The 23211-nt window shown below is 40.7% G+C and overlaps 1 protein-coding gene and 3 non-coding genes across 8 annotated transcripts in view; all 4 read right to left on the bottom strand.

Moving 5' to 3' along the window:
- Nucleotides 1–5004: 5004 nt before the first annotated feature.
- Nucleotides 5005–23211, bottom strand: part of SPICE1 (spindle and centriole associated protein 1) — a 31495-nt gene continuing 13288 nt past the window's right edge. For 4 of the 5 annotated variants that reach the window (XM_085236402.1, XM_010718813.3, XM_010718820.3 and 1 more), the window contains 8 exons: nucleotides 14512–14643; nucleotides 13771–13918; nucleotides 10807–11031; nucleotides 9682–10076; nucleotides 8376–8547; nucleotides 7119–7221; nucleotides 6704–6791; nucleotides 5005–5892 (listed from right to left, as the gene is read on the bottom strand). In XM_085236402.1, coding sequence (XP_085092528.1) covers nucleotides 5839–5892; nucleotides 6704–6791; nucleotides 7119–7221; nucleotides 8376–8547; nucleotides 9682–10076; nucleotides 10807–11031; nucleotides 13771–13918; nucleotides 14512–14643 — 1317 coding nt within the window. In that variant the 3' untranslated portion in view covers nucleotides 5005–5838. Of the gene's footprint in view, nucleotides 5893–6703; nucleotides 6792–7118; nucleotides 7222–8375; nucleotides 8551–9681; nucleotides 10077–10806; nucleotides 11032–13770; nucleotides 13919–14511; nucleotides 14644–23211 lie in introns of those variants that run through there. The other variant, XM_010718824.3, reaches the window with a different exon arrangement.
- On the bottom strand, nucleotides 18459–18540 carry TRNAS-AGA (transfer RNA serine (anticodon AGA)). The gene has a single exon. It is a non-coding gene; the product is annotated as a tRNA-Ser (tRNA).
- Nucleotides 21425–21506, bottom strand: TRNAS-AGA (transfer RNA serine (anticodon AGA)). Its single transcript has one exon. It is a non-coding gene; the product is annotated as a tRNA-Ser (tRNA).
- Nucleotides 22857–22938, bottom strand: TRNAS-AGA (transfer RNA serine (anticodon AGA)). The gene has a single exon. It is a non-coding gene; the product is annotated as a tRNA-Ser (tRNA).

The following is a 23211-nucleotide window of genomic DNA, read 5'->3' as shown; positions in this document are numbered from 1 at the left end:
ATCTGCCCATAAGCCATAGTTGAGACAAGGGATGTGATCTCAATGGTAAGTTCCTATAAGCTAAAGAAGATTGATAAGAATGCTCACACCAAGAAGACAGCAGAACTATTCTCCTTTCTCTTCACTGCCCATGGGGGACACAGAGATGTTACATACAGTGCAGACTACTGAATGGGTGACAGCTCCTCTACTTGCTTCACTTGCCCCCTTTGCTTCTCTCTTTCCTGTGGCTGAGACACTGCACCCACTCCTCTTTAGATTTTGGCCAGAAAGCGTATCTGTATTGGGCAGATGTGTCCCAAACTCTATTTTCCTCCTTATGTTGCTATTTAGACCTTCTGCTGCATTAAAAAAATATATATATATATATGTATGTGTATGTATATATACACACACAGACACATAAGAACAAGAAAGCTTTCACTCAGATATCCCAGGAAGAATTTTGGGATCTCTACTTTGCGATAGCTCTTCTTAAGCACCTCACTCATCATTCCTACCTTGGACAGTCATCCAACATGCTGTCCAGGAGACTGCAGAGGAGGAAAAATAGCCTTTGTAAGAAACTTTGTAGGAAATGCAGGGGTTTTTTTCTATCTAAGCTTCTTCTGAGACAATACTTGATAACGTGAGCTGGCAAGCTTGCTGTCCTGAAGAGAGGCACTCTCCCTTTTCCTCTTTGGAGCTATCTTATCTTGTACCCAGCAGTTTTCAAGAGGACAGGGCTGGGCTGAAGCTTGTGACAAATTGCTATTAATTGTGAATTAACTGTACTGCACAGCTTCAGGGAGGGGGAGGAGGCCCAAGCCTGGCAGTTGCTCCCTTCAGCTCTTCCCCATTCTGTGCTGGAAGTCTGGAAGTCCACCTCTCTGCAGCTAGTGAAGGCGTTGCAAATTACTCCTGGAATCACGCGCTCTTTTCTCCAAGCTGCCTTTCCACACCTGCCTTGTGCCTTCTTGCTCCTCTGGCTCAGAGAATTGGTAGCTTTGAGGTGAATGACTTGTGTTTCCTGGACCTTGAAGGAATGTTCCCGAGGCACTGTACTTACTTAAATGTCTAAGAACTGAAATATAAAAAATATATACACATTAATGCATCTACCTGCCTGTTATTAGCATGATAAATTGTATTCTGAATCTTGCACCTGCTCAGAGCACAGCTGTCACAGTGTGGGAAAGGTATCTCTAAGCCCAGCCCAAAGATGAGATAGCACTGTGGGAGGACTGGAAAACATGGAGTTTTCTACTGCTTGTTCTGTGCTTCAATTTCCCCAGCTGGAGAAAAAAAAAAAAAAAAAAAAAAAAAAAAAAGCTCTGGACAGCTCACAGGTTCTTTAGATAACACTAAGTCAAATGCTAATCAAGCACCATATTTAGCTGTATCTGCATCTAACTGTCTCATTAAAAATTTAGGATTTTGCAGACTCAGAACAGCCCCACAGAATGAGCAGCCACACTTGAATTTGCCCAGCGTAGTACTGACTGCACCCATTCAGGATAACTGTTACATTAAGACAAACATTTCTCCATCCAGTAGATCTTTTTCTTAAACTTCATCTATCCATCTGCATCACTGGAGGCATAGCTTCACCTCTGCGGCAGGCTCAAAGTACAAGCCTGAACAGAGTTTTGCCAGTAGCCTACAGGGTTCAGTATGGGTTGTGCATGGACGAGGCTTAGAAAGACGGGAGTGGTGCTGCTGCATTGAATTCCTAAGATAGCTCTGACAGTTATGTCAGCATTTTCATTCAAAGGCACAAAATAAGTTATGCCTGCAGAAATGTGTGGAGAAACCTCTGAAGAATAACTTTGATAGTCCTCAGTATGGTAACTTGTAGATATTAAAATATAATCATCGTATCTTATACTACAGCTACTCTGTGTCACAGCTGATCGGAATGTCCTAACACTACACTTCAGTTCACAGAAGGGGCATCTCCACAAGTGCGTGCAAGAAAGTTCTGTTATAACATAGAACTCCTTATGTCTTGCATTCTTAGAGAAACTAGTCACAGATAAAACATTCCAAACTTTGGAAAAGCAAGGCACTCAGATCCCCTAAAGTTTAATTTGCATCACAATTTAAATCCATTATGTAACAAAAATTTCAATCCTATTTTTTTTTTTCCATACAGCTTCTTTTTTGAAGATGAATAAAGCAACTTCTCCTGTTAACAAATTAAGCTGAATAAGCATCTTTCAGCAGTAAAATATTATTCCAATGTTCTGGACCTACAGAGCTTGGCACTTTTATCTCCCTTTTGGAAACAGAGCAGCTCTAAAAGCATCTTTAGACTTCATTTTGTCACAGTAGCCTTCCCTTCTCTTCACTGTCATCACAAAAGTTCTTCAGCTTCAGTGAGACCTCAGTCCCACAGCTAAAAAGGACAAGACATCTCAGCAACAGTTTGTCACCCTGGACCTACAGGGCTACATCACTATTGTAAGGGCCAGTCTTCTTAATGTGCACCTACACAATGTGCAGCAGCAGTTACCATATTGCCTTCTTAATGGCATTGGCACTTCGCTGTAGCTAAAGATTTCAGAGGGAAATAGTCTCACTTGAGATTTTTCTGCTTAAAAAAGGCTTACAGACATTATACGTCCTCCTAAGGTGTAATGTAAAACAAAGATCAAAGTATCAGTCCTAAAACTTTCCAGTTTTCCTGTATAAACTGGATTAAGTAGGTAAAAGTATAAAAAGTGAGATTTCTTTCCACTTCTCTGCTCCTTGCCCTCAGCTATTTATCAGCTATTTAATATTCCAAAACAAAAGCTAACAAGGCAAAACATTGCTTTCATGTGCCTACAAAAAGACTGATGACTGTGAAAGAGGAAACAGTTGAAAACTCAAGCAAATCTCTTAGGCTTCCCATTTCCAAAACTGAAATTATACCACGTTATGGAATGAAGCTTTTTGTTTAGAATTTTGTAAGTCAAAATATTCATAGGAAACTTTCCCATGCTTTTCCCTTGAAACATTTTTAGAGGGAAACCTATCCCTATTTTGCACATTTATTAAAAGAGGAGGACAGGGGAAAAGCAAAAGGTACAGTGTTTCTCTGTACCTGCCTTTTACATTTGTGCTTAATGTTGCCATCCTTCTGATGACATTTAAAACAAAAAGGAGGAACATGAAAAGCCTGGAAAAAAGGAAGTGAGGCAGTAAGATGTTTAGCGTGCAAAATCTTATTCATTGGCAATAACAACACACTGGGACTGGATGATACCAGCCTATTGTTTAACACAACTGAAAAACAAATAAAATGGAGCCCCAATCTTCTTCCTTCACCACATATGAAGTCAGATGTGTTACTAGCAGTTACAGCTGCTGTGTGTTGTGAAGTCCAGAACAAGCAAAAGACAACCAACAAATAGTAACACAAACAGTCCGTCAGCAACAAGTCCTCAGCTTTATGCCGTCACATGGACTTCCATCTAATATACAATGTATATAAGTCCATGGGGCTGGGTGATATCCATGCTAGGATTCTGAGAGAGATGGCTGATGCGGTTGCCAAGCCACCCTCCATCATATTTGAAAAATCATGGCTGTCCCGTGAAGTCCCCAGTGACCGGAAAAAGGGAAACATTACTCCCATTTTTAAGAAAGGAAGAAAGAAAGACCCAGGGAACTACAGGCTGCTGAGTCTTACCTCTGTGCCTGGGAAGATCATGGAGCATCCTGGGCAACCCCCCTCCTTCCCTACCTACCTTACTTCCCCAGGTGCCCCTCCATAATAGGTTTGAGGCCCTGGATAACGAGGGAGAGGTAGGTGAGGATGTGGTGGAAGGCCCACCTATGAGGTCAGATAGGAAGAGGCAATTGACACGATGTCTCAAGACTGCCTCCAAGAAGAAAGCAAGAAGGGTAATTGTAGTAGGCGATTCCTTGCTGAGAGGAACAGAGTGCCCAGTATGAAGAGTTTACCCTCACCATACGGAAGTCTGCAGTCTACCTGGTGCCCAGATCAGGGATATCACCAGGGGGCTCCCCAGCATTCGACAGACTGCTACCCACTACTGATCTTCCAGACGAGTGGGTAGGAAGATGCATCCTGTGGTCTGAGGGGAATGTAGAAAGACTTCAAGGCCTTGAGTTGATCGGTGAAAGAGTCTGAGGCGCAAGTTATTTTCTCTTCTTTTCTTCCATTTTTGGGTGAGTTCTGTCCAGAGGCAGATGAGGAATGAGTTGAGTTTGTGAGAATGGGTGAGAATTAAGGGGCAGGCTGGCATAGGTGATACTCTTGTGGGTGTCTATTACAGGCCACCAGATCAGGACAAGGAAGTTGACAAGGCCTTCTACAGGCAGCTGATAGTGGTCTCACAATTACAGGCCCTGGTAATTGTGGGGGATTTTTAACTGCCCCGATATCTGCTGGAAGGCATACTCAACCAGCCATCCACAGACCAGGATGTTCCTCTACTGCATTGGTGATAACTTCCTGATGCAAATGGTGGATCAACCAACTAGGAGAGGAGTGCTGCTGGATCCCGTTCTCACTAATAAGGAGGGTCTGGTTGAAGCAGTGAAGGTCAAGGGCAGCCTCGGTTGCAGCGACTATGAGGTGGTGGAGTTCAGGACCTCATGTGGCCAGAACAGAATACCAAGCAGAATCACAACCCCATATTGCAGTTATCATGGCAGCAGTCAGCAGTGCTGGTTGCAACCCTTGCTCCCCCTCAGAAGCCTCCTCTCAGCCCCAGCATATTGTTCAAGCTGTGAAAGCAAAGGTCCAGTACAGGGCTGGGTGTCCTGGAAATTGTTTCCTTCCTTCTCTTAAAACTGAACTGATTAAAAGAATGTGGACTGTCCCCTCTGTAAGCCACAATCCACCAATATCCTTGGAGGCATTACACCAATTAAAAAAAAAAGTAATACTTTTAAAAAGATTAAAACAACTTTACTCATCAAATCCAGACTTGTTGACTTTTTCATTTTTTATCTAGATTGTCAAGGTTTTTGCCTGAGTTTACTACAATGTAAGGATTAAGCATACAAGCATTTTGTGATAATCCTAGATTTTATTGGTTAACATTAATTCTAAAATGACGGCCATTTAAAAAAGTCAAATAAAAACAACACACAAACAACATACATGTATGCACACACACACACCAGAATACCTTAACACAACTGTACTCATATCAGTTTTCTGTTGTATCAGAGATGATACTTCAGCATGTTACAAAAAGAAACTCTTAATTCAACTTCCACTAGTCAAGTTATGCTTGTTATAAAAAATACTTAATTTTTTTAAAAAAGCAATCCTCAAGTTCAGAAGCAATCCTTGATATGTTAACTGCAACAGAAAACACCATTTTGGGGGGCAACTATAAAGCACAGAAGGAGCAAGTAATTTCCAAAGCAAATTCTTATCCAGCAGAACAGACTGGCTTCCTGATCCACACATTGCTTTTGAATATGTATGTGCAGTCCCTCATCTCAGTTTCCCATTTTTTTTCAATCCCTTATCTTGTAAAAATATATGCTCCAAAAATTTCAAGTTTCTCAAACATTTTCTTCATGTAATACAACCCACAGATACAATAATAGCTCATTGCTACACCAGCTCTAGTTTGCAAATTTATGGAAGGCTTATTCAGAGAAAAGGAGTTATGTTACAACAGTGTGTCTGTTCTGGAAACTCATCCCCAGGACTTTCTACAGTATTCTGTATGGCACAAATACATTAAGCACTATTGACCTTTTTAAATTCACAGGAAAGCACTTCAGAGTTAAAGTGTACATCTAGAGAGGGAGACTACAGTAATATAAATGTGATTTGTAATAAAGTTTTTAAAATAAATAAATAATAGTACTTGAGCACAGCTTCCTTTACATAATATGCATTGACAATGCAAACCAGCCTTCTTCTTTTTGCTTTTCTGCCTGCAAAAGAGGAAACAAGTTGAAATTTATACATCATAAACTTCCCACAGACTTGCCAGTCAGCACTGTTTCTCTGACAGGAAGCAATTTTCTGCCACAGACACCACAGGGATGGTCACACCACTACCTTTAGAGACCTTGCTTAAGTCACACTTACTACCTTCAGTATTCTGAAGCTCCTTTATGTTTACTTCTCTATTAGGATACAGAGTCTTAGACTCCTAATTTAAGTTACTTTGGACATCAGGAAAGCCGGTATTAATAATTCTGGTTGCTAATAACAGAGCTGTGAATGTTTTACCAGACTATACTACTATCTGGATTTCCATGTGAAAGCACCTCCCTGTAGTCTATTCTTCTTGCAAAACAGGAATTAGAAATTGATACTCATTATCTTCATCAGGTTGGATTTATTTAACTTTTAGACTTGTGCTGGCTAGGTAAGAGTTTGCTTGACTCTTAAGTGTAGCTCCATAATATAAAGATTATACAGATTATATAGATTATAAAGATTACTTGAAATTCTTTGGAGCCATCAGTCTGACTAACATGAATATATGCCACAGCAGAAAACATAGTTACAGGAATACTCACTTGTAAGTAACAGCTCTGTGGTAGCAAACCACTCATGTCACTAGCATTCAGGCCTCCCTTTATCAGTTATCCAGAATCCAGACTGCTATGAATCAATTACCATTAGCATCAGTACATTCAAAGTAGGACTGAGTTCCTCCCTCTTCTATATCTGTCTTACATTCTATCTACGTAGCACAGAAACCAAGCCCTCTGGCTGAAGATTTTTCAGTCTTACCTTTGGCCTCTGACTGACAGGATTTAATGTCACACTTTCTGATGTGGTACTTAGGGGTGAAGAAGGTTTGCTAGAACCTCCTACAGACCTGCAGATGTTAAAAATGAGATTAAAATATTAAAAAAAATGGAAGTGACTATTGGAATCACGTCTAGGATGCTGATTTAGGATCCCTCACCAATAGCCAACAACCCACAGGTAAGTCTTACATGACACTACAGGTATTTTAAATATAGACAACGAAAGTTGAAGAAGATATCGGATGTTTGTGCTATTTCTAAAGAGTAGAGTCCATGACAGTGGACTAGTAAAGTCCACAAAGCCAAAAAATATACATGATTGTATTTCATTAAGAGTTCTCTGCGTATGTAATCAACTGAATACAGAAATAAAGCAGTAAAAGGTCAACATCTACCTTCTCATACTGGTCACACTGCCAGGGGAAACACTATCTTCTTTGGTGCTGTCCACAGAAGCTGCCACAGGAACAGACACTTCAATTGTCCTCCTTGCATTTTCTAGGCAAAAAAAATAAGAGCTTGATTTTGTTGAGAACATTTCAAAATTCCATGGAATACACAGAGCAAACATACAACATCAGGCTGAAGGTCCATTCAAACCCATATTCACTCTCTGAAAAAGACAGTGCATCAGTCAGCAGCTTTAAGACTTGAGATTTCTCTACTTCTTATCCTTTACATTCTGCTTTCCATGCTGATTTATATTACAACAGCCACAGAAGCATTAAAAGTGTTAAGATTCCACTGTGCATGCCATTACATATGCACCTACATGCATGTGCACACACATGATCTCCCCTCCTCCTTCTTCCTCTCCACCCTCAAGTCCTTCCCTGGAATACATCCTTTATACATCCTCTAGGTTTAGGAAGCTGGAAAGTGAACAGAGCACATGTGACACAGTTCTGCCTGTAAATGCAGTAACTCCACAAAAAAAAGATTAAGAAGCCTTAATCTACTGGAAGATATTTTTCTTCGTAGTTACATATGGCAGCTATCTAGGGATCTTGAATCAGCAAAAACATCCCCTTCACTAATTCATCTATTCACATGACTAGAAATATCAGTGATTTCTTTCTTTTAGCACAGGCAGTAACTTAGCAAAGTGAAACAGCACCCAAAGCCATTTCTGATGGAAACAGCACCCAAAAGACCAAAACGTTGTTGAGATACAGATAACCACTCTCATCATTTTTAGAAGCTTGATGTAAATACTTAGTATTTTCAAAAAAGATTGCCCATCAGAAAATACTGATGAAAATGCTGCAAGAAAAATTCAAATACTGAGAATGTTAGACACTGAGAACTGCCCTGCTGCCTGCTGGCAACAAAACACAGTTCTGCCCTTCAGTGACTGCACAGCAGAACTGTCCTGTAGACAAGGGCACAACAAACTGACCATGAAGCATAACATTTGCACTGAACTAGTTGCTAGGAAACTAACTTCAGGAGAAGTTCAGCTGACGTATCTTGCGTAACTCTCTGAAATCCATTACCTCTAAAATGAGGGGTGCTTGTAGCATGCAGACACTGATAGAAAGCACGCTGCTGACTGTGTCTGCTGACCCAATCAGTTAAGGAAGAGACCTCCCACAAAAGGGAAAAAACATTTTACTAGGTTTTTTTTTTTCCTCCTGAAGCTGGGTACTTACCAGTACAATTTCGGGATGCGGGCAAAACTGGAGATATTCTCTGAGACACTGTATCAACAGCAGCTAATTTCTGCTGATCTATTAGCTGCAGCAGTTTATCACGTGCTTCTGTGCTCTGACGATTCAGCTCTGCTATTCTTTCCTCCAAGCTCTTCGGTCCCACAACATGAGTCTACTTAGATAATCGGATAATTACTTCTAATTAAAAACTTAAAATGACTAAACACAATGTTTTAAAACAGGTCTTCCTACAAATAGGAAAAAGAGCTCATCTGTATCATTCCAAATAACAAAACAAAGACAGAAAACTTACAATTCCCCAGCAATTAACTACAATTAAGAAAATATTTAACCAGAAAGCCATGCATTCAAGAGCAAATGTGGAAGGAAAGCAGATTTCTAGCAGAACTATCTTGCAACTCATCTTTAAATCATGTTTTCATCCGACTCCTTCCCCTCCAGTAATTATTTTCACAAAAACAACATTTTAAAAGCTTGCATCACCTTGTACATCTGAATTACTAAATGTTACACAACATAACACAATGTAGAAAGTGACCACATTCTCAGCCTACATTTAAAATGAGGAAATTTTAGATCTTTAGGATCTTTAACTGAACAGTAATTCAGATGGAAGATGCACAGACAGTAACAAGTACAGGGATTGGGTGTTTTTGTGCTGTTAACTCCACTCACTGGGGTGCCACTGAATAGCTGTTTAGTTGCAGATTAAATATTTCCTATGTGAACTGAAGCCTTGAAGTTCTTTCCCAAAAACGTTGGGATTTTCACTGCACAACAGGACAAGACAGATCCAAATAGATATATATACTAGTTTCATGTATTTACAAGATATTAAACAAAATAAATTTCAAGAACTTTTACATCACAGCAGCAGAAAGGACACATGGTGTGGAATCTGTGGGTTGATGCAGTGTTTGCACTGTTAATATTATCTGCTGTCATTTCATTGTTAATATTATCCAAGCTACAAGAGAATGCAGTAATCTCTCTCTTTGCAGCAGAACCTTATTTAAATACTTATAAACACACTCCGCACTTGGAGATTTTAAGCATTCATATGTAACATAGGCCCAATATTAGAAGTTACTGTTGACCTTAGGGAACAGTAAAATCAAAGTCTCCAAGTGAATGAACAAAAAGAACATTTGTTTTGCTACTCTTCTTAAAGAAGAAACAAGGAAGAAACACTTATAACACCAGTAAGCTAAGGGAAAGCAGATGCACACAAAAGGGAATCCAGCCTTCCTTTTTTTTTTTTTTTTTTTTTTTTTTTAATTCTCACCTGCCCTTGTGAAGAGTCTGGACAAGAATTTGAATTTTGTATTGGGTCTGGATGAGGCAGACAGTCACTTATGTCTTCAGAGAAGCTTTTGAATTTGCTCAGCTGAGCTTTAATTAGTGAGTTCTGCCGTGTGAGCTCAGCTATCTGTCCCAGCAGATCACTGCTTTGAGAGAACTCTCCAACTGTGTCATTTTTAGTAGTGTCACCAGGGCAGGACAAACTGATTTTCTCTTGGGAATTCTGCAAGTCTTTGTCTGCAGGAGGAATTGGTTGCCTTTGAGACATGAGACAATTTTCCTCAGTCATGCTCCATGTTCTTAGCGGGGAAGGTGAGCTCCTCTCCTTGCATGGCTCTCTCTCAGTGTTTTCAGCAGGCTGAGAAATGGTTGTAAATACTACAGACAAGAAGTAAAGGAATAGTTCTGAATTAGCCCTCCATTTTCCAAAATCCAATTATCTTACTCAATAAACTACAAATCTGCATTTTCCTTCTGCTAGTTATTTGGGCTGGTAACAAAACTTTTGGAATAGTACAATACAATAATACAAGGCTTCTATAATAACAACAAACTATTTACCAACCCACTAAGCACTCTGGCCAACAAAAATAGTTGGATATTTTTGTGGTCATCATTAGCAAACTCTGAACACACCACACACATGACCAGCATGCAACCTATGGACATCCTGCTTTGTCTGCAGCACAGGTTGATTTCTAGTACTCCATGGTTCCATAGGTGACAGAGAAAGTATTACTCCATCAGCAGATGGAGATCAGAAACAATGTGCTGTAAATCACAGACAAAGAGCTACAGCAAATCATACAGAACTGACGCTCAAAATCAGTACAAGATAAAAATGTCAGTCTGCACTGCCACTGATAAGACTATAAGACTATAAATGGAGAACTGAAGGAGACAAAGTCTAAAGGAAATCTAGCAGGTGCAGAAAGAAAAGAAAAGCCCGTCTGGGTGCAGAAGCAAGATATTCCAGCTATAGGGCCAAGGTGTCTGGGCAGATTAAAATAAGAGAAAATAACTCCAAAGGTAATATGAGCCTCAGACATTGAAATAGTAACACACACTACACAGACTTCCAAGTCTACTTCAGCCAAAGAGATCTCACTGTTGTGCAGGGGAGACAATTCCGGACTGTTCTTCTGTCGGGGTGGTGACAACAGTACAGCTGGCTGGAAGTCCTGAGCTGGCAAGATTCTACCTGCTGCCGCATCACCTGGGGCACATAGCCTCTGAGGAGTGTTGACAGGGTGTTCTTCCTGTGGGAATTTCACCATAGTATTCCTTTTGCCTTCATCAGTCGTGGATTCAAAATAGCTCGGATCAGGTTTTTCTAAAGAAAGAGATGAAGCAGGAATAGAATGTAAAGAACAGTAGAATTAGTGTTAGTGCAAAACATGTGTAAAGAAAAACCATCAATGACAATTCTTACATTTAGGTATCTGGAAAGACAAGACTAGAGCCCATTCCAGACACAATCCCAGCTTTCTTCTGATCCCCAGGTAGAAAATTTTCACTGGGTTTAGGAAAGCGGGGAGAAAAAAAAACCAACAGTGCTATTGTACAAATTCTGCTTCCTATTTTCTTATGTAGGCCACAGAGTCAGAGATAGATGTTGGTGGTATGGCAGCAGAGGTTGAACCTTCTCACCAACACTGTTCTGTGTTATTGTCATGTAAGAGATAGCAGCAGAGAGGCAGCCTGACAAAATGGCCTGACATAGGAATGCAGACGAAGCAAAGGGGTGTCCTCAATTCCTCCATGCAGAAACAAAGGTACACACTGACATTCACTGACGCTTGCTGAACATTTATGGAGACCAAACAGTGGATATGAGCACAGTGAGGTAGTGGGTGACGTGTTTCAACTGTGGTCATCTCTACCAGTGCAGATTTTGACAAGCATGGCATACAGATTCCTGTTCATTGCTGGCAAAAATGCACAGCTAATGGTGGTGACTATGCTGAGAAGTAGTATTTTGTAGCTGAGAACTGGCTCTATCAAACAGCATTATCGTGCTCTTCATATCTGTAGTATTTCCACAGGAATGAGTAGGAGGCATTACTTTCAAAGCAATTTATGTACATAATAACCTCACCACTTCAGGATACTAGATAGAGATCTGTTTGTAGCCCATGCACGAGATGTAAAGACAAATGACTTGTGAGGCACAGGTATGTAAGTAAGCTGCATTTGGTAATAGTCTCAGGAGAGCAAATCTACACTATCCCTGCTCCTGGCAGGAACAGCAGAGTGGAAAAAAAAATTCAAAACTTTTTTGAACTCTCTGGTGCTCTTATTATAACTTAATTCAAATCAAAACATCTCTCCAGTAAAGAGATGAGCTATTCCTCAGTACTCAACTAAAACTAGTTTGTGTATCATCTACACTGAACATACCAGGAAGGTATGAAATGCACAAACTCAAAGCTGTAGCTAGCTCTGAGACCACAGTAATTTTAATATACTTGCATGCACTGCTTCCTTAGTGCTATGTTTGAATCATCCCTTCATGATTTTGCTCAGGATATTTGTTCCCACTAGTAAAGTTACTGGAAATTCAGGGAGAATACACGTGATCCCAAAATACAAGAGACAAAAAGCACTCTGTAAAGCAAAGAGCCAAAAGAAGCTGTTTGCCTAAAATACTTTTTATAGTTCACATTACTGAGATGGAATCTAAGATCTTCCACTCGCTACATAATGACTCTGGCAGGTGATAAGAAAGATCTTCCTCCTCTGTTTTACCATGCAGAACTGCATTTTCAAAGCATCCTCCTCACAGGCTCCTTTTCATCACACTATTCCCCCTGATTCTTCCTTGAGCCATTCTTCCTCACTCCAGGGAAGTTCGTTGTTAGCTTTTTTTTACTGCAGAAACTATGCATAAGCTCTCTTCAATATTCTGCAACTAGACAGAAGCCTTAAGGGTAGAAGAGTGAAGAGTTCAGCCACTCAAAAGGAAGAAATACTGTTCAAATTCAGAAAGCTTCCCCCTCAGGAAGATTCCACTTTCTGAGAAGAGAGACCAGTAAGGAAGAATTTTTGCAAACCTGTTAAATATGAGTTAATGGTGGCTTTTAGAATTTTTTTGTTATTGTTGTTAATTATTAGAAAGCTGAGGGAAATCACACAAAGACATGATCTTGTGTGTGGCTTCTTCTTGAGAATACTACAGAAATAGTCAGAAAGAATGTTTTTGACTGTGATGTATACACCATATGAACAGCATTTAATTAAGGAATACAAAACGCTCCAAACAATCACGGGATTCGCAAGAAGGTACTGACCTTGAGAGCAAACATGATAGATTTAAATAAGTGATCAGAAAAGATGAATGGGAGAAAACACAGTAAAGGAATATCAGAAGTATAAATTTGGTTAGTTTGGCCACGGATGCCACTAGATTAACTTTGCCTGTATACACTCATTATATATCTCTCAAGTGGTCATTCACCTCTGATACAATTCACCAACATCAAGCAACAGCCTTCAGCTTGATTGCTTCACAAATGAAAGCAATTGCTGTTTCTGGTCAGCAGCGACCTCCAGCGTTTAATGGAAGAACCAATCTCTAACTATTAGTCTGCCTCAGCAACAGGAAGGTGGAATCCAGAATCCTGCTTCAGATGGATTTTTTTTTTTTTTTTTTTTTTGCTAAGACCCTCAGGATAAACCTGACCTTACATCTTATTGGGGTAAGAAGAAGGGAATTTGTTGGGAAAGGTTACTCCCTTTCTGCCTTTCTTTTTTTTTTTTTTTTTTTTTTTTTTTGTAAAGCACATGACTTGTCAAAAGTCCAGGATTGTTTATATGGATAACTTTCAAGTCCAGACTGAGACAGATGGAATTCAGCTTACAATAATAAATAAATAAATCTAAAAAAATAAATAAATCTGTAGATAAGCGCTCATGTTAGCAGCAGAACCCACAGCATATGAATTTCCAGAAGTGAGATTCAAGTTTACAAGATGCATTTATTCAAACAGACATCTATTAACTACCACATTTTCCACTGTAAGAATGGAAGTAGCCACAACTCCCATTTCCTTCACGCATGCATACACATTACCTTGGGTGCGTGATAGACTTTTCTGTGCAATTCCAAAATGGCTTGGACTTTCCTCTCTTCTAGGTTCTACCAAATGGAGGCCCTGAAATGCTTGTGTGAGAGAAGTCATCTTTTCATCTGTACTGATTATGTACTGCTGAAGCTTTTTCTAAGGAAAAAGAGAGAAATATTTTTATTCTAGCAATATGAATCAGAGAACTATAGATTGCAAGCAGCACTGAGAAGAAATGTGGCCTCTTAATATCTCTGCATGAATTTGTGAGATTGCAGTGAGGTATGAATTACCCATGTCTCTACATTTATCCTTTATTTTTTTCTCCTGCATCAAAGAAATTCTCATTTTCCCTCTTCCTTATCATCTCATTTCTTCTCCAAAGTTGATTTATTGTTTCAATTCAGATGTAAACAATAATCTACCATCACTGCAAACTGAAAAAAAATCAGAATGTAGTATTATGTTTATTCTATTTCACAGTTCTAGTAGCTGCAGATGCAGATCATTAGATTGTATGTAATTAAAAAAAAAAGGTCAGTTGCAGGGAATGAGCATTTTCTCAGGAATTAAAGTTAAACATTATAAAGATAAAATGTTTACAAATATCCCCATCCCAAAGCTGACATTCTCAGACTCCTCATTTAATTCTATCATTTTATTTCCTGAACATACAGACAATGCATCTCAATCTATATGCTTGTAGCAAAACTCAGTATTCTAGCAAGTTGGAGAAAGGGGCTTAGTACCTGTATAGCAATGTTTTCTTCCCTTACTAGAAGTATTTCAGCAGTCAGAGCATCAATTAGTTCTCTGTGCTCATTCAACATCTCTTCATGATGTTGCCTCATCATCTCTTTCTCATGCAGTTGCATTTCACTCTGAAGAGGGAGAAAAAGTTAAAAACCTACTATAGAAATTAATATTTGAAAACAGGAATGACTCACACACATTATTTTGTAACAGCTCTTCCCACTGTCGTTTGACTGACTTCAGTACCTTCACTACAAAATCCAATCTTCAGTGTTTGAGAACTCTCAGTGAGCTTACTGTTCTTTGTTTGTTACTCCACAACACCAGAGGGAATCCTTTAAATCCTTACAACTTTTACAGGCTGAAACAACAAAGGCAGAAAAAAGCATCTGCCTCCCTGAATGGTCATCATTTTTTAAGGCGCTGAATCTTCTCCATGTAGTAATGAAATAATTCTGGGTACACTAATGCTTGTCACTATCTGTTGCTACCCTGTGCCTTATCTTTGTCTTTCTTAATTCACTAATAAAGACAGACAAAAGAGAAAGCACTAGATTTTTAATGTCTGCTCTCACAGAGAGAAAAAGTTCTAGGTTTCCTTTTTTTGTATGCTTTGTTTTTTTTTATAAAAGAAAAGCGTTGAGGTATCTACTGGAACACAAGACAAAAGATCTCACTGTAACGAACCTTTTACCCTCAAAAGACACAGCTGATCTACAATTTTAAGGTAGGTAAAGCAGCAGACAGGCTTCCTGTACATGACAAAACACCAGAGACTCCCTCCCACCTCTACTGGGTAAACAAACCACGACTGCCATTTTTGCCCCAGCTAGCAGAGCAGATGTTTTACAGAGCATCAGATACATCAGAATTAGGAAATGAGCCCGTGCCACAAATGGTAGCCTGCATTTACTCAAAGAAATTCTTGAATAAAAGACATACATCCCATCTCCAAAAGGATCCTGAAAAGCAGTTTGGGTACTCTTCTCTGTGCAGGCAGAATTACAAGAGCTGCTTGTCATGTACCGAAGATTATTTATTATTAGCATTGGTATCAGATGTGGAAAAAACACCAAGCATGAGGGCAAAACAGCTCTGCAGCTACAAAGAATGAATGAAGGAGTAGATATCTTTGAGAATAAACCAGAGTAATTGTTACTAGAGACACTCAGATACATCTCACCTAAGCCAATCAGGTGATCTAACCATTTTCTAGTTCTCCTCCAGGCAGAGAGAATAGGTTTTTCACATTGATGCAAGTGAAGCAAACTGATGTAGCAAATGTAAACAAACATAACCCTACCTTTTCAGAAACCAGAGAAAGCACAAAATAAGAACTCCAACCCTGGCAGCAGTGATGAAGCCTATATGGATGCCTACAAGTAAGTGGAAGAGCTACTGCAACTTGTGTAAATTTAGTAAATTTAGTTAAATTAGTCTAAAAGGAAAAGATTCCACACAGATATGCATCTTACATTTATGTATGGGGGAGACTGTCAGGTAGCTACTATATATATTCATCATAATTACTGATGATAGGAATATCAGACAGAATGTAAGTTTGCTATATCCTGAAAAAACTGTCTTCATTTCAGCCTACAGCCAGGAGTATCCCATAATCACGTAAACTTGTTTTAACACTGCATCAGAATACTCAGAAGCAGAGACAGAGAACATATGAGTATGCACACATTACATTAATGCATCTTGCTACGTATTCATCCCTGAGTTTTGCAAAGGAATAACATCTTGAAGAACGGCAAGGAAAAAAAAAAAAAGTAATTTTAACATTTTATAGAATTATGGTTGGAAAAGACCTCTAAGATCATCTTAATCAATCCAACCATCAACTCATCACCATCATGCCCACTAAACCATGTCACTCAGTGCCACATCCATCCTGTTCTTGAAAACCCTCCAGGAACAGTGAATTAACCATCTCCCTGGGCAGCCTGTTCCAATGCTTCACTCTTCTTTCTGAGAAGACATTTTATCCTAATATCAAAACCTCCCCAGTGCAACCTAAAGCCATTACTTCTCATCCTATCGTTACCTGAGAAAAGAGACTGACTCCCACCTTGCTAAAGCCTCCTCTCAGGGAATTGTAGAGAGCAGTAAGGTCTCCCCTGAGCCTCCTCTTCTCCAGACTGAACAATCCCAGTTCCCTCAGCTGCTCCCCATCAGACTTGTGCTCCAGACCCTTCACTAACTTAGTTGCCCTTCTCTGGACACGCTCTCATGGCCTCAAAGTCTTTCTGGCAGTGAGGGGTCCAAAACTGAATGTAGTATTCAAGGTGTGCCTGAGAAGAGGGGAGACAATCAATCACCTCCCTGGTCTTGCTATCTACACTATTTCTAATACCAGCCAGGATGCCCAGTGGTCTTCTTGGCCAACTGCTGGTTCACATTCAGCTTGCTGTCAACTAACACATGCAGATCCTTTTCCTCCTACACAGCTTTCTGCTCCAAGCCTGTAATGACACATGGGCTAACCTGCTGTTTTGACCAAAACACGGGACCCTGTAACTGGTCTTGCTAAAAGCTCATACAATTGGCCTCAGCTCATCGATTCAGACTATCCAGATCCCCCTGCAGAGCCCTTCTACCCTCAGGAAGATCAACACTTGCTCCCAACTTCAAGTCATCTGCAAACTGCTGTGGGTGCACTCAATCCTCTTGTTCACATCATCAATAAAAACAATAAGCAGGGATTACCCCAATACTGACCCTTGAGGAATACCACTAGTGACCACTCACCAGCTGGATTTAACTCCAGTCATCACCACTCTCTGGGCCCAGACATCCAGCCAGTTTTTTACCCAGCAGAGAATACATTTGTCCAGCTCCAGCCATGAGCTGCCAGCATCTCCAGGAGGATGCTGTGGGAGACAGTGTCAAAGGCTTTACTAAAGTCCAGGTAGACTATGTCCACAGTCTCATCCACTAGGTTGGTCATCTAGTCATAGAAGATGAGGCTGGACAAGTAGGACCTGCTTTCATGCTGGCTACAACTGATCCCTTGGTTGTTCTGCATTTGCCACACAATCACAGTCAAGATTATCTGTTCCATAAGCTTTCCCAATACTGAGGTCAAGCTGACAGGACTGTAGTTCCCCCGATCCTCCTTCTGATCCTTTCTGTAGATGGGCATCACATTTGCAAGGTCCCACTGTCTGGGACCTCCCCAGTTGACCAGGACTGCTCATAAATGATGGAAAACAGCTTAGCAATCACTTCCACCAGCTCCCTCAGTACCCTCAGGTGGATCCCATCTGGTCCTATGGATTTGGGACAGTGCAGATCAAGTAGCAGGTTGCTAACTGTTTCCCCTTCTGAATTACAGGAAGCTTATTCAGTTCCCCATCCCTGTCTTCCAACTCAGAAAGCTGAGTACTCGTTTGACTATGAAAGACAGCAGAAGCACTGAGAACATAAGCCTTTTCCTTGTCCTCAGTGATAATGTTACCTGCTGCACCAAATGAAGGTGGGAGGCTCTCCTTGACCCTCCTCTTGCTGTTTATAGAAGCATAAAAACATTTCTTGTTATCTTTAATGATCATGGCCAGATTAAGTTCTTGCTTGGCCTTTCTAATTTTCCCCATGCATACCACAGCAACATCCTCATTCTCTTCCCGAGTTGACTGACCCTTCTTCCAAAGATGGTAAACTCTTTTTTTTCCCCCCCAGACTCTCAGCAAAATCTCCTTGTTCATCCAGGACAGTAGATGACATTTAAACTTATTTAGGAACCCATGTCCAGATCTTTAATGAAGACATTACAGAGAATTGTTCCAGGTATTGAATCCCTGGGGACATCTCTTGCAACCAGCCTCCAACTGGATATAAATCCATTCACCACCAATTCCTCGAGCCCAGGTACCCAGACAGTTTTTCACCTGTCTAAGCTTGGAGTCATGAGTCTCTCCAGGAAAAAGGAGCACTTCGTAGTCGGCAGGATTCGAACCTGCGCGGGCAGAACCCAATGGATTTCTAGTCCATCGCCTTAACCACTCGGCCACGACTACTGCACGTTATGGGTGTGCACTCTCTGCCCCGAGGAACAAGGATGACAATCAACCACACTTTGTAGCTTGAGTAACTGCTGCCCATTTCTACTTATGAATTTGGACAGTACACTTTTACAAGTTGAAGATGATTTTGCATGCAATCAACCAACTCCTGGAAGGATGAAATGACAACTATTAGATTAAAAAAGAGGTACTTAGTAAAAATTAGAAACACGGAGTCAGGATACGTCTTTCACAACACAGTAGCCTCTACCAAAACTCAGACTCCTTGGCCTTTAAGATATATCAGATGATTACTTTATAGATGACCTATCTTTCTTTCTTAGTTGCTACATTTAAAATCCATGAGCAGTTTTGAAGGAATTATGAAGATTGGCATTAACTAACTTCTATGGAACATAAAGAGAAACTAAATAGGGTTATAACTGCAAATATAGCATGAATTTGATGCTAGTAATTTGATGTTTTCCTACTAAATTGGGATCTCTCCCTCTGTAGTCCAAAAATGTCCTTCCTCGTAACTGCACAAACTCCAAATTTATTATCCTGCTCAAGCACTGCAACTTTAACAAAGAACGAGTGTTATGAGCTGCATTTAAAACATAAGCTCTTCTCAGCCAAGGCCCATCTTCTGAAAATAGCAGCTTCTCATTCCCGAATTGAATATTTACTGTTTGCTTGCAACACAGGTCTTAATCAAAGTAATTTCTTGCATGTAAATTGAATACGGTGTAGCACAGGAGTAAGTTACTGCACATCCCTACAGGAAATAAACAAATAAATAGAATTTCAATTTTTTTTTGTATCATTATACACACTGAGAAAGATTTTAAAACATTTTTTTCCAACGGTCATACTGTCTGAAGAGGAACTAAAAGAGGACTTTTTACATGGGCAAGTAGTGATAAGACAAGGGAGAACAGTTTTAAACTAAAAGAAGAGATTTAGATTAGATGGTTTGGAGGATACTCTTAACTCAGAGGGTGAAGCATTGGAACAGACTGACCAGAGAATCAAGATCACCAAGGTTGGGAAAGACCTCCAAGATGATGCAGTCCAACTGCCCACATACCACCAATATTTCCCTACTAAACCCCATGTCCCTGACAGCACCATCTAAATGTTTCTTGAAAAACTCCAGGGATGGTGACTCAGCGACCTCCCTGGGCAGCCCATTCCAATACCTAACTCATTAGAGGAAATCTTTCCTAATGTCCAACCTAAATCTCCTGTCACAACTTGAGGCAATTCCCTCTAGTTCTGATCGCTAGTTACACAGGAGAAGAAGCTGACCCCCTCCTTGCCACAATCTCTTTCCAGGTACCTCTACAGAGCTATAATGCCTCCTGAGCCTCCTCTCCTCCAGACCAAACAATCCCAGTTCCCTAAGCTGCTCATTATAAGATTTGTGTTCCAGTCCTCTCATCCATTTTGCAGCCCTTCTCTGGACATGCTCCAGGGCCTTGATGTCTTTCTAATAGGAAGGGCCCAAAACTGAGTATAGTATTCAAGGTGCAGTTTCACCACTGCTGAATAAGAAGTTGTGGATGTCCCATTTCTGAAGGTGTTCAAGGATAGTTTGGATGGAGCCCTGGGCGCCTATCTAACAGCTGACAACCCCGTACATGGCACAGGGTTTGAAGTGGATGGACTCTGAGGTTCCTTCCAACCCGAGACTTGTGATTCAAGTCAGGTTTATCTGCTTTCCTTTAAGAATTTCCTATCTGTTGTCAAACATTTCAGCAGGCGCTTTTTTTTTTTCCTAGCTTCTCTCATATTCACTATCTTCTTCTTTTAGTGGTTGATTTTTTTTAAAATCATTTATTAATACAATTTTCATGCAAGATTCACTGATTCAAGGTTTTCCTCATAATTTTTATTATTCTTTTGAGAATAAATCAAGCAGCAAGTTTTATCATTGACTGTATTTGGCTTTTCTGCAGCAAACTGGAAAATCTTTTTCTCCTCAGAAAAGGGAGCCTTCCTATAGGCTTCAGTATGTCATGAAGACTGGTTGTTTACCTGAAATCAGAGACATCTTAAATAGCCAATACCAATTTATTATCTTGAAACGTATTGCCAGCTACCTAATGCTGACTTTGGAACTTTACTAATACTACTGAGGAGGCAAGACGGTGCACACAAGCACTTTTATTCCCAGCATCACAGGCACTGGTTTTTATAAAAAAAAACAAAAAAAAAACAAGTACAGAGAAGCTGTACATCTTCCCAGTAAATTTGCAAACTCTAAACATAATTTAAAGCTGCATGAAAAGAGGAATAGACAGTGAAGATAACAGAATCATAGAATCATTTAGCTTGGAAAAGACCTATGACTTAACTCAGTGCTAACTTAGTACTGTCAACTGTATTATTACACTACATCCCTTGTCAGCACATCTTTTAAACATCTCTAAGGATGGTGACTCAACTATTTCACTGGGCAGCCTGTCCAGATGCTTCACAACTCTCTCAGTGAAGAAATTTTTCCTAGGATCCAACCTAAATGTCCCCCATGCAACCTGAAACCATTGCCTCTTGTCCTCTCACTCGCTGCATGGAATTGAAAACAAACTCCCACCTCACTACAACCTCCTCTGAGGTAGATGAGGAGGACAACAAGGTCTCCTTTTCCCAAGGCTAAACAACCCCAGTTCCCTCAGCTGCTCATCATAAAGACTTCCTCTTTAGACACCTCACCAGCTTTGCTATTCTTTGTATGAAGTCCTAAGGGACACCACTTTTGACCAGCCTCCAACTGGATATAAATCCATTCACCACAATTCCTTAGGCCCAGGCATCCAGACAGTTTTTGTACCTAGAGAACTGCACACCTGTCTAAGCTTGGAGTCATGAGTTTCTCCAGGAAAAAGGAGCACTTCGTAGTCGGCAGGATTCGAACCTGCGCGGGCAGAACCCAATGGATTTCTAGTCCATCGCCTTAACCACTCGGCCACGACTACTGCACATTATGGGTGTGCACTCTCTGCCCTGAGGAACAAGGATGACAATTACTATTGTATTTATAACATAAATTAGATGCTATTAAGTTGATGCTTTCCTACTAAACAGAAAACACATCACTGGCGGTATAAAAAGATCCTTCCCTGTAACTGCACACACACAAAAAAAACTAAACAAATTTCATACTCTGCTTTCACGTTGCAACTTTAATGGAGAACAAGTGTTATGAGCTACATTTAATATATAAACACTTTTCACTTTTTTCCAATGACTATTCACCCTGAAAAATGAAGCCAAAGAGGAGATCTAGTGAGCCTTACCTCAGATCCTTCTGTAAGCTATGATAAGGTACATGCAGAAAGAGGAGATGACCCAAAGTAACAAGCACAGCATCGCTAATGGCAGATAGTACCTGATCAATCTGGTGGCCTACCATGAAGGAGTGACTGCAAAACCCAGGAAAAGGAGACTGATCGATGTCATCTACCCAGACTTCTGCAAGGCGTTGACATAGTCCCGCATTACATCCTTATCTCTTTATTGGAGAGATATGGATTTGAAGGGTAGACTATTCAGTGGATAAGGAATTGGTTGGATGGTTGCAGCCAGAGGTTTGTAGTCAGCGGCTCTACATCCAGGTGGAGAATGGTCATGAGTGGCGTGCCCCAGGAGTCCATCTTGGGACTGGTACTCTTCAACATCTTTATCAACAACACAGACAGTAGGATTGAATGCACCCTCAGCAAGCTTGCTGATGACACCAAGCTAAGCAGTGTAGTTGATGCTACAGCCGGCAGAGACACCACCCAGTGAAATCTGCACAGGCTAGAGAAGTGAGCCAACATTAACCTAGTTAGGTTCAACAAGGCAAGAGCAATGCGTTGCACCTGGTTTGTTACAGTCCCAGATTAGGTTTACGGACTGGGAGAAGCACTCATTAAGAGCAGCCCTGTGGAGAAGAGCCTGGGGAACCAGGTGGATTAAAAGCTTAACATGAGCTAGGAACGTGCTCTTGCAGCCCGGAAGGCCAAATGCATCCTGGGCTGCAAAAAGAGGGTTGGACAGCAGGGAGGGGAGGTGACTGTTCACCTCTGTTCTGCCCTCAGGAGGACCCAGCACAAGAAGGATGCAGAGTTCCTGGAGCAGGTCCAAAAAGAGGGCCACGAAGATGATCAGAGGACTAGAGAATGTCCTCCAGGAAGACAGCTTGGGGGAGATGGGTTTGTTTAGCCTGGGGAAGAGAAACCTCCAAGGAGAGCTCTTTGCATCCTTTCACTGCCTGAAGGGAGCTTATAAAAACGGATATCCAAGCCACGAGCCACGAGTTTCTCCAGGAAAAAGGAGCACTTCGTAGTCGGCAGGATTCGAACCTGCGCGGGCAGAACCCAATGGATTTCTAGTCCATCGCCTTAACCACTCGGCCACGACTACTGCACGTTATGGGTGTGCACCATCTGCCTCGAGGAACACTATAAAATTAAGAGCAATTTGTAGATTGAGCGACTGGATGACACCGTGGTCAACCTCATCTATTGGGAGGTACCCTGGCCCATAGCCACAGGGTTGGAGCGAGGTGGTATCTAAGGTCACTTTTGCTATGAAATAGAGCATTGGGATTTAGGTAACATACTCTGCGGCATCTGTTAAGGGTGCATATATAGAACTGCCATAATCTTTTTCACAATTTCTCAAAGGCCCTCTGTA

Source organism: Meleagris gallopavo, chromosome 1, assembly GCF_905368555.1.
Source record: "Meleagris gallopavo chromosome 1, MGAL_WU_HG_1.1, whole genome shotgun sequence".
Classification (NCBI taxonomy): domain Eukaryota; kingdom Metazoa; phylum Chordata; class Aves; order Galliformes; family Phasianidae; genus Meleagris; species Meleagris gallopavo.
Note: the sequence above shows the minus strand (reverse complement) of the source record. Positions and strands in the feature narration are given on the sequence as shown.